The sequence below is a fragment of the Rhinopithecus roxellana genome, chromosome 12 (assembly GCF_007565055.1).
Source record: "Rhinopithecus roxellana isolate Shanxi Qingling chromosome 12, ASM756505v1, whole genome shotgun sequence".
Classification (NCBI taxonomy): Eukaryota; Metazoa; Chordata; class Mammalia; order Primates; family Cercopithecidae; genus Rhinopithecus; species Rhinopithecus roxellana.
Genome location: NC_044560.1, coordinates 107,052 through 119,057, shown reverse-complemented (window position 1 = coordinate 119,057; position 12,006 = coordinate 107,052). Strand labels below are relative to the sequence as shown.

Genomic DNA, 12,006 nt, shown 5'->3' with positions numbered 1-12,006 from the left:
TTTGTAGAGACGGGGTTTCAGCATGTTGGACAGGCTGGTCTCGAACTCCTGAAATCAGGTAATCCACCTGCCTTGGCCTCCCAAAGTGCTGGGATTACACGCATGAGCTACCACGCCCTGGCTGACAAAGAGAAAATTTTAAAAGTGGCTAACAAAAGAACAATTAGGCTTGCAGTGGACTTCTCCTTAGCAGAAATAAAGATCCACGATTATGAAACAATGTCTTCAAAATGCTAAAACAAAAGGCAAACTGTCAACCTAAAACTGTGTACCCAGGAAAACCCTCTGAAGTGCAAGGGTAAAATAGACTTTCTTCAGATAGACAAAAGTTGTAACAGCTAACTACCAAAACACTTTTAATTGAAAAATCTTTTAAATCATGTTCTTCAGGAATAAGAAAAGTTATTCCAGAAGGAAGGTCTGAGGTACAAGAAGACATGATGAACAAAGAAATTAGTAAACATGTAAGTGAATTGTTTTAAGCAAACGTTATCAGTATAAAATAGTCATCATGACAATGTCTAAATTATGGGGTTTTAAAAGAGGATAGAATTAAAATCCTGGATGTGGTAGCATAGAAGTCAGGAGGAGTGATCAGAATTAATATATTTTAAATCATTCGTACTATTTAGGATGGCATTAGGATATTGAACAACCCTAGGTTTTATTAAGATAAATAGGTATAGTGACTTTTCAAGGGTAATCATTAAGGCCATGGTTCTAGAACTTGAGAATGCCTCAGAATTATCTGGTGGGTTTTGAAGCAGACCACTGGGCTCCACCCCCAGAGTTTCTGTTCCAGGAGATCTGGGGTACAGTTCTAGAATTTTCATTTCTGCTAAATTCCCAGATGTTGCTGATGCTACTAGTCCAGGGACCACACTTTGAGAACTACAACTACTACACTAAAATCAGAAACATAGAAAGCTTAACTTCCAAACCAACAGAGGGAGGGGGTAATGGAACGAGCAAACAAACCAAAGAAAAAATAATCTTCTAGGCCGGGCGCGGTGGCTCAAGCCTGTAATCCCAGCACTTTGGGAGGCCGAGACGGGCGGATCACGAGGTCAGGAGATCGAGACCATCCTGGCTAACACGGTGAAACCCCGTCTCTACTAAAAAATACAAAAAAAAAAAAAAAAAAAAAAAAAAAAACTAGCCGGGCGAGGTGGCGGGCGCCTGTAGTTCTAGCTACTCGGAGGCTGAGGCAGGAGAATGGCGTAAACCCAGGAGGCGGAGCTTGCAGTGAGCTGAGAACCGGCCACTGCACTCCAGCCTGGGTGACAGAGCGAGACTCCGTCTCAAAAAAAAATAATAATAATAATAATAATAATCTTCCATCCGGACCAGCTCTGTCCAGTCGAAACTAATGCAAGCCACATGTGTAACTTTATACCTTCTATTAGCCACATTCGAAGTAAAAAGAAACAGGTGACATGACTTTTAATAATACATTTTATTTAAACTGGTATACCCAAAATATGATCAATATGTTATCAATTTTAAAATGATTATGAGATAGTTTACATTCTTTTTTTTTTGTACTGTCTTCAAATTCTAGTATGTGTTTTGTACTTAAGGCGCCTTTTTTTTTTTTTTTTTGACAGAGTCTTATTCTTTTGGCCAGGCTGAAATGCAGTGGCGCAATCTCAGCTCACTGCAACCTCCACCTCCTGGGTTCAAGCAATTCTCCTGCCTCAGCCTCCTGAGTAGCTGGGACTACAGTCATGTGCCACCACGCTCGGCTAATTGTTTTGTATTTTTAGTAGAGACAGGGTTTCACCATGTTGGCCAGGGTGGTCTTGAACTCCTGACCTCGGGTGATCCACCCACTTTGGTGTCCCAAATTGCTGGGATTACAGGCATGAGCCACCACACCCAGCCCTTAAGGCACTTCTCAATGTGAGCTAGCCACATTACATGTTCAGTAAGCACATGTGGCTTGTAGCTGCCATACTGGACAGAGCAGTCTGGACAGTAAGTGACATGAGCCCGCAGGGGACAGAGGCCTCCACTCAGTCACCGAGTATCCACTGTATGTCAGACACAAGGCTGAACACTGCACACATCATTTCCTTTCATCCTCACACCATCCTGTGAGATTACGCGTTCTTATCATCCCCATTTTATAGAGGGGAAAACCGAGGTTGAGAAAATGTGAAACACTTCCATAGGATCATTTGGTTGGTAAGCCACAGAGCTGGGATGCAAACCGAGGGCTCCCATATTGCCGTGACAACCTCTGAACCTCTAGGCCAGGGATTTCTCTATGTGATTTTTTGCACTGGGCCGGATAGTAATGATTTTAGGCTTTGTGGGCCTATCTCAACGTCTCAACTCTGTCATTGTAGCATGAAAGCAGCTTTAAACTATAAATAAACAAATGGGCATGGCTGTGATCCAATAAAACCTTTATTTAGAAAAAGAGGAGGGAGGGCTGCATTTGGCCCAGGGGCAGTAGCCTGCTGACCCTGATGCTGGGCCAACAGAATTGCCTCTGTAATGTCTCATTTAGGGGAGACCTCAGCGGTCACACTCAGTAGTACTAACATTCTGCGGGGTGGGTGTGTGCATGCGTGCATATGTGTTGGGGTGGGTGGAAGGATACAGAGCCTCTCATTCCAAAGTCCACAGTCTTTCTAGTTTCTAGAAGGATCCAGAGTGGCTGCCTTTTAGTGGTAGCTTCTCAGACTCCACCAGGGACTCAGCCAGCACCCCCGACTCGGCAGCCCCTCTGCTGAGCAGCCTGGCCATCAACATGAGTTATTCCTGCTCTCAAGACTGAGAAGGAGGGAAATAAAAGCCAGGATTGATGGAATCCGGACATAAAATCTGGCCCCATAATGCCTGCATTTTGGAAACTGCCTTTAATTAATGGTTTATGACCCCAAGGCCCCCCTAGACTCCTCCTAAGCCCTTCTGTCACGTCGTCTCCTTGGCGGTCAGTCCTCAGGGGTGGGGGAAAAGGAGGCGGTGGTGAATAGGGGTGGTGAATAGCTGTCTTGCAGAAACCAAAATATGTGGTTTGCGCACATGAACCCAGCTTGGCCTCTGGCATTCCTAGGGCCTGGACTCCATAAATAATGTGAGCTGTAAAGCCAGCTCCCCTCACAGCCCTGAGGCCTGCTCACTACAGAAAATAACCCACACACACTCACAAAGACACACACGCGCTCACACTTGCACACAAGACTTTTGCCTGTTCTGTGTCCACGTATCTGTCATCCCCTCTCTGACCCTCGACTCCCTCTCTCCCTCTCCTCCTTTCAATGTACCTTTGCATCTTTATTGCATCTGGGCACCCTTTCTCTCCCCAAACCCTGTTCTTTGACTCTTCCCCTCTTCTGGGGGACTCAGGAGGAGGTGCCAACTTCTGCTCCCATCTCCTTTCTCTCCTTCCCAGGCCCCTTTAGCTGCCTTTCTTGGGAGACGTAGCCAAGGGCTGCAGACACCCCCCGTCCACCCACCTGGGCACAGAACGGACAGATCCACCCTCACCTCACTGAGAGCCCCACCCCTCCCACCTTGACCAGGTAGGAGTCCAGCAGGGACAGTGAATTTCTGCCCTGCCAGACTGGACAGCCAGGAGGACTTATTCCCTCTGAAGGCACCGAAGCTGTAGCCAGGAATGTAGTGGGAAGGAGGCGGCTGCAGCTGAATTCTAGGTGTGGCCAAACAGTGTCCAGGCCCCAGGAGGGGGGCCCCTTATTGCCAACAATAGCCAGCCTTGACTAAGTGCCTACTGTCAGCCTGAAAAAAGAGACATCAGAAAAAATATCTCCTATATGATGAATGTATTTGGGAGTAAGAAAAATGGATTAGACTCTGGAAGCATAGCCATGGCAAGCTATAGGTGCATCTGGAGAGGGGACAGCAAAGGGAAGCTTTTATTGGCAAAAAAAAAAAAAAAAAAAAGAGAGAGAGAGAGAGAGAAGTTCACATAAGCTGCTTGGAAACAGACTTCATTGGCTCTGGAGGCTCAAAGCGGGAGTTGGCGTCAGTTCATTGGTGGAGATGTCGTTACTGGGCAGTGTTCTTTGGAGAACATCTTATCTGAATTGCTGCAGTTCCAAAGAGGGAATTTCTTGGGGGCTATTTTAGAAAGTCCTTGAGACAGTCCTTATCTCAGACATGCAAGCATGAGTTCCTCTCCTTCATGCTTTCCCAGCTCTAATTCTTCTGGTTCTGACAAAAGTGATTTCATCCTGGTATCTGCAACTTTCACACTCCCATAGCTTCGCATTCAGAGTTTATAACATTCATTTCAAGCTACGAGGCAGATATTCTCATTATTTTCATTTTATATATGGAGAAACGGAGGCTTCAAGAAATCTGCCGGAAGCTGAGGTCTGTTGAACTCCAAAGCCTGGTCCAAATGGACGACATGGGCTGTGTCTTGGAACTTTGGGTAACCAGATTTGGCCACACGTCACCTCTCATCTTCCCAGAAGCACATAACAGAAGTGAGACTCAGCAAGCGGAATAAGATGGAGTGAAGCCAGCCATGCTGGAGGCCTCCCAGGGGCTCTCAGCTCTCTCCCATCCAGGAAGGATGCCCTGTTTCAACGCCTGTTCCAATCCCTATAGAACTTGGAGCCCTGTGCCTGATCTGAAAGACTTCCCTGCAAGCCACACCGGTCCTTGGGAGCCGGGCACCAGCACTGGGTGCCGGCCTGCACCTCTGGCCTGACGGCCCTGTTACCGGCAGGAACCTGGGGCCCTGGCAGAATTGCAGAGGCAGCTGCTGCTGTTTCCCCATTCCTGGGCACCATGGCAACAGGAGGTCACTCAAACGGGCAACCCGCACAGAGCTCTCTGCAACCTCTGCCATTTCCTTGGGAAAAACAAAGGGCTTGGGGCCACTGAGAAGGGAAACATGATAATGTTGGCAGTGACCTCTCAACCTGTACTTGTCCCAGCACGGACAGCCCCGTCACACTCCCCCCTGCTGAGTCCTCACAGCAGCCCACAGAGGAGGCAGGCAGCAGAGAACAGTACCGGGTCAGCTTTACACAGGGGGAAACTGAGGCACAAGGTGTTTGGGAGATAGGTTTTGGTGGGGATGGGAATGATGGATGAGTGTGTGGTCCCCAAGTGGATGCAACCCTTTTCAAAGAGTCCCTCGGGGAGTTTAAAATGGAGAGAGGGAAGGCGTTGTGGGGAGGGAGTTTGTAACTTGAAAAAGTGAGATTTCTAGGCTCTCTTTTTTCTCCACATCAAACGTAATACAGTCTATGCAGAAAACTTAGGAGACAGAAAAGTATGCACACAGTCACAAATCCTCTCACACACTCACACATGCACATTCACACACACACTCGCACAATTACCTATCACTGCTTTCCACAGACAGACTTTTCATGTGGATCCATCTAGTACTTTATATATTTTTATATACTAGATTTTATCCATCTAGTGTATTGTATACACATACATGTATGTATAATAATTATACACTTTACATCTACATATAATTTTTAAACCACAGTCAGAGTTACACTGTGCCTGCTGTGTTTTTTGGTTTTTTTTTTGTTTTTTTTTTGTTGTTGTTGTTGTTTGCAATGGAGTCTTGCTCTGTCACCCAGACTGGAGTGCAGTGGCACGATCTCGACTCACTGCAACCTCTGCCTCTCAGGTTCAAGCGATTCTCCTGCCTCAGCCTCCCAAGTTGCTCGGACTACAGGCGTGTGCCACCATGCCCGGATAATTTTTTTGTAGTTTTAGTAGAGATGGGGTTTCACCGTGTTAGCCAGGATGGTCTCGATCTCCTGACCTTGCAATCCACCTGCCTCCCAAAGTGCTGGGATTACAGGCGTGAGCCACTGTGCTCAGCTGTGTTTTCCTTTTTCATTTGGCAATAGGTAGTGGACATTTTCCCCACAAAATTATTCTCCCATGACAGGAGTTTTTATTCATTGCACATATTCCAACATATGAATGCAGCGTCATTCCTTCAAACAAACTCTCATCAATAACCATTCATATTGCTTCCTAGCTTTTAATTTTTCCAAAGTTTTTATTATAAAACTATACATGTTTACTAGGGAACTTTGAAAATACAGAGACATACAACAAGAAGAAAATAACCATATTCTCCCCAGCACACAAAGGCAGTAACTATGAACATTGTGTTTACCTATCGTTTTAATTTTGTGTCCTGTCTATTTGGATGGATAAGCATTTTTTACATCCTTGTAATGATTTATAATATTCAATTTCAGCAGGGTCATTTCTAATCAGAGGGTTTTTTTGTTCATTTTTGTAATTTCTTTTTTTTTGAGACAGGGTTTCACTCTTGTTGCCCAGGCTAGAGTGCAATGGCGTGATCTCAGCTCACCGCAACCTCCACCTCCCAGGTTCAAGCGATTCTCCTGCCTCAGCCTCCCAAATAGCTGGGATTTACAGGCACGTGCCACCACCCAGGCTAATTTTGTATTTTTAGTAGAGATGGGGTTTCTCCATGTTGGTCAGGTTGGTCTCGGACTCCCAACCTCAGGTGATCCACCCGCCTCAACCTCCCAAAGTGCTGGGATTACAGGCATGAGAGCCCCTGTGCCCGGTCAATCAGAGGTATATTTAAATACTTGTCATTTCTCAAGGTATTGAGTTGGTCTGTTTGGGTGTGTGGTTTTTTTGTTTTGTTTTGTTTTGTTGTTTTGTTTTGAGATGGGGTCTCAGTCTCTCACCCAGGCTGGAGTGCAGTGGTATGATCTTGGCTCACTGTAACCTCCACCTCCCTGGCTGAAAAGATCCTCCTGCCTCAGCCTCCTGAGCAGCTGGGACCCCAGGCACACGCCACCACACCCAGCTAATTTTTTTGTATTTTTGGTAGAGATAGGGTTTCACCATGTTGCCCAGGCTGATCTCAAACTCCTGAAACTCAAGCTTTCTGCCCACCTCGTCCTCCCTAAGTGCTGGGATTACAGGCGTGAGCTACTGCGCCTGGCTTGTTTAGGTTTTTATTGAACCCTGTTTTAGAGAGATTCTTTTCCCCTCTCAGTTGAGTCTCCATAACCTGAACTTTGCATATTTACCAGGCATTGATGCAACCAACCATATATAGAAGAGTGGGGTTAGAAAATGTTGGTGGATGAACTTTTTTTTTTTTTTTTTGGTCTGTGAGGGCCATTCCAGAAACAGCTTTCAGTGTATGAAGGAATGGAGCTGGGTTCCATTTATCCTGCAAAAATAAATCACCCAGTTGCCCAAAGACGACGGCCGCTGTGTTGTTTACAATAGTGAAAAATTGGAAACAACCTCCATGTCCATCAGTGGGAGGCAGGTGACATAAATTATGGAGCCTCCTTCTGATGAATCCTGCACCATCCAAAGGTACTGCAGGTCTCTATGGAGATGGAACGATCTCTTCCACAGCGAAAGTGAACAGACGTATCACAAATGCACACACCTCAAATGCACGCACCCCGGAAGCAAGCGGGTCTGTGTGTGTTTGTAAGTATGGCTTTTCTGTATCCCAAAGAGTATTTAACAGCTGCTGTCTCTAGGTGGTGTCGATCGAGGAAAAGGATGAGACAGGTCTCAGTCATTTTAGGAGATGTATTTGTCAAAGTTAAGGACGCGCGCCCGGAGACAGGTCTATGCCTTTCTCCGAAGATGATTTTGTGGGCTCCAAATTTAAAGGGGAAAGGATATTGAGAAGTACACAGTTTCATGTAAGAGTGGGGTGGGGGAAATAATCATTCATGCCTTTGTCTGGCCCAGTGAATCTGCATTTTTACATAAGGTAACATAGACAGATGCGGAAAATGCAGGGAATTGGCGTTTTTACATAAGATAAAGATAAATGGGACAGGGGAATAATCAGATATGCATTTGTGCCAGGTGAGCAGAGGGGTGAATACTGTGTAAAGATAAGCTATCCATTTATATTGCCATGGTGAATTTTAACAGAAATGCTTTAGGGTAAATATCTGGAAGCTCACTAGGAATTTCCTTGTGGGCAAAATCTGAGGGAGGTGTGCAGCTGTTCATCTTGTAGCCATCTTATTTAGGAACCAAAACGGGGAGGCAGGTTTGTGTGACCCAGTTCCCAGCTTGACTTTTCCCTTTGGCTTGATGAGTTTGGGGTCCCAAAATCTATTTTCCTTTCACAGTCACATGGGGTGATTGTCATTTTCTGTTTTATTTTTTTTTCTGGGATAAGTTTTTCTGCTTTTCTTTTCATAGATTACTTTTGTAATGGGGACAAGGGCAGAAAAACAAAAACACCAAAAGCCACTTTGATTTTGAAGAGAAGAAATGCATGGCAGGAGGATGTCCCCACCATCCTCTGCCTCCCAGGGGTGCGGCCTGCCCAGCCCCTGACCCCGGCAACCTCGTCACCCAACACGGCCTGCACTTGTGTGTTGCAGACTCGGACAGCCAGTGCAGCCCCACGCGGCAGAGCCTCAGCCTGTCGGAAGGCGAGGAGCAGATGGACCGGCTGCAGCAGGTGGAGCTGGTGAGGACCACCCCTATGTCGCACTGGAAGGCGGGCACCGTCCAGGCCTGGCTGGAGGTGGTGATGGCCATGCCTATGTACGTCAAGGCCTGTGCGGAGAACGTGAAGAGTGGGAAGGTAGGCAACTCCGGGCCTCCTATGAGATGCCCCCCACGCCCTCTGTGAACTTTGTGCACCCAGAAGTTGGCCTGCCCCCCACTCCTACCCTGGAGTCAGAGGAAGGTGCAATCTAGGAGCTAGCCAATGCAATCGGTCTCCGATGTACCTTCTCAATCACTGTGCCTCCCTGGCAAGGCAGAGAGCCTTTCTGAGCCTCAGCTGCCTCATCCTGAAAACGGACCCAAGCTTCCTTTACCTGCCAAAGGGAAAGGGCTGTTTCTGCCTGAACAGGGATTCCACCCCGCCTCAGAGTTGTAGAGGTTTCCATGTGCGCTGGCCCCACTGTATGAAAGGTGGGCAGCAGATGACAAAGGAACCCCATGCCAACAGACCCCCTCTAGGGCAGGAACCCTGCTGGCAGCTGTCCCAGCCCCCATATGACACTCCCTCCCCGGGGGGCAGGTGCTGCTGAGCCTGAGTGACGAGGATCTGCAGCTGGGCCTGGGTGTATGCAGCTCTCTGCACCGGCGCAAGCTGCGCCTGGCCATCGAGGACTACCGTGACGCCGAGGCAGGCCGCAGGTGAGCCCACCACGAGGGGCCCCAAGGGAGGAGAGAGAAAAGTCATCCTGAGGCATTTGGTCACACAGGTTGGGTGAGCGGGGCACTATGGGCTGGGCCGGTGGTGGGGGACATCAGGGTGTGACTAAGTTGGTCCGGGGATGCCCTTGATGAGGGGGCTTGGGCACACCCCAGCTCTGCTCTGGGCCAGCCCCCTCCATAGAGAGACAGACACATGGGTAAGATGAGAGGCCCCAAAGGTCCTAGTATACCCGCAACCAATGCGGGAGCCTCACAAGCCCCCCAGCACTCCTCTGCCTCCTGGGACCAGCCCAAGTGGCTCTGCACACTGGGCCGCAATGGTGTCTGCTCCTGGCTCTTACCATTCCAGGGTGAGGAAAGACGGTGCAAGGCAGAGCCGAGGCAGACAGAGATCAAGTAGACATGAATGGGCTTAGTGAAACCTCTCCCATAGAGGAGCGGGCCGGGCGGAGGGGGCTTCTCTTGGCAAGCATACCTAGGAGTGGCCGCAGGGCCTTCCCATCAGGTGTACCCCTGCAGGCCACCCACCCCCACCTCTCATACCACTCCTGCTCTGCGTCCCGCCTGCCTGCCTCTCTCCCAACTTTCTGTGAGCAAAATTTGTAGAGCAGGGGCAGCTACAGGGTAAAGGGAAGGAACCCCCACCCCCACCCCGCCCCACCCCGTTCTGAGAATATGGAGAGGGGAGGAACTTGCTTTGTAAATCTGACACTTTTGTTTTGCATAATTATGTCCTTCACTGGTTTCTCCATCATTTTTGTGTAGTTAATTAATCAAACCTGGTGGTGTGCGCTATAATTTGCAGAAGGAGCTTAGGGGATTTTTTTTAGAAGCAGGGTTTGGAGTGGAAAATCGGCTGGTTTGGAAACAGGAAAACCAAATCCATATGTGTGCAGGAGAGGGGCCCTTGGCATGACTCTAGGGTGGCAGAAAGTACTGAGGTGAGACTGGATCAGAAAGTTAGGGAGCAACTCAGAGCAAGACGGTGCCAGGCCTCATTGACACCATCAGGACGCTGGCTCGTCTGAGACAGGGCTGGGCTGAGGGATGAGGAGGGGGGCCATGAGGGCAATCCCTGCTGGGCTCTCCCTCCTGAGGGTCCCAAAAGCACCTTACACTCAGCGCCCACCTCCTAACCAGTTCCATGCCAAATCCCCTAAAGCCATCCCCGAATCCCCTCATCATCTTTGGTCACCCAAGTTGGAAATCCCTCCTGCCCCCTTGCCCCACAACCAGCAGGGTTCATAAACACTACCTGTGTTCATTGAACAGGGTGGGGATGACGGCTTCACCTCTTGAAAACTTGAGGAGGAGTCTGGGCTACTGCCTGGGTTCCCCCTAAATAGGGCTGTCTTAGTCTGCTTGGGCTGCCATAACAAAATGCCACCACCTGGGTTGCTTAGACAACAACTTACGTCTCACAGTTCTGGATGCTGGAAGTCCAAGATCGGGATGCCAGCGTGGTTGGGACCTGGGGAGGGCTCTCTTCCCTGGCTTGCAGAAGGCGACCTTCTTGCTGTGTCCTCACATGGGGAAGAAGGAAGAGGGATGGGGAGAGAGTGATGTCTCTGATCTCTTCCTGTAAGGACAATAATCCCATCAAGAAGAGCACCCCTATGACCTCATCTAATCACCTCCCAAAGGCCCCAGACCCAAATACCATTACATCGAAGGTTAGGATTTCAGCATACGAATTGGGGAGGGGGAGGGCGGAGGGAAACATTTAATCCCTAACAGTGGCACCCTGTTAACCTCCAGGAACCAGGAGTCTGTGGTCCCAGAGATCATGGAGTCCAGCCCTTAGACACCCCTAGGGCTTCCTGGTGGAGGCAGAGGCCTTATTTCAAGTTTTCTATTCGCAGTGGGAATCTGGCCTGTCTCCAGTTTGCCACATGACCTTGCCTTCTCTGGGACTGTTTTCCCACCTGAGAAGTGAACAGAGTTAAATTAGGACAGTGGTTTTTAAACTTTTGAGGATCATGGCCACTTTAAGAATCTAACAAGAGCTTTTGACACTTTCTCTAGAAGAAATACACAAAACTTCACAACTTTTCACTGCATTGGGTTGGTGGGTGGGACTCTGGCCCACCCACTTTCAGGGGTCCATGGACTTGGGGGTAAGAACTCTAAATGAGTTCATCTTTGAGACCATTTTCAGCCATGACATCTTGTGTGACCACGGGCATGATGTTTTCCTTTCTGGGACTGGTCACCTTATCTACAAAATATCAATGACAAAACCCACCAACCCCTTGCCAACCCATCATCCCCTTATGGATACCATTTTATTTACCCTCACAACATCAATGCAGGATAGACATGCTTACTCCCATTTTAAAGACAGAGAAGTCCGGGTACGATGGCTCACGCCTGTAATCCCAACACTTTGGGAGGCTGAGGCAGGTGGATCACCTGACATCAGGAGCTCGAGACCAGCCTAACCAACATGGTGAAACCCCATTTCTACTAAAAATACAAAAATTAGCAGGCGTGGTGGTGGGCACCTGTATTCCCAGCTACTCAGGAGGCTGAGGCAGGAGAGTTGCTTGAACCCAGGAGGCAGAGGTTGCAGTAAGCCGGGACTGCATCATTGTACTCCAGCCTGGGTGACAAGAGCAAAACTCCGTCTCAAAAATAAAGTTGGCGAAAATTAGATGTAGAGAAATCATGAGCATAAAGTCACACTACAAAAAACCTGACTTCAAAGTCAGCTGCCTTTCCAGTATCCCGTGCTGCCTTTGTGTTAAAAACAAGAACAGTGACCGCTTCTATTACTACTGTTTGTGGAACACTAGGTGTGTCCCAGACCCTGTGTTAAGAGCTTTGCATTCTCCTCTCTTTTAG

General features: G+C 48.4%; 1 protein-coding gene across 2 annotated transcripts in view; it reads left to right on the top strand.

Annotated features, from left to right (window-relative positions):
* KAZN (kazrin, periplakin interacting protein) overlaps positions 1–12,006 on the top strand; it is a 518,556-nt gene that overhangs the window by 488,089 nt on the left and 18,461 nt on the right. For both annotated transcript variants that reach the window (XM_010378254.1, XM_010378255.2), the window contains exons 9-10: positions 8,373–8,578; positions 9,023–9,141. In XM_010378254.1, the coding sequence (XP_010376556.1) occupies positions 8,373–8,578; positions 9,023–9,141 (325 nt within the window). The remainder of the gene's footprint in view (positions 1–8,372; positions 8,579–9,022; positions 9,142–12,006) is intronic.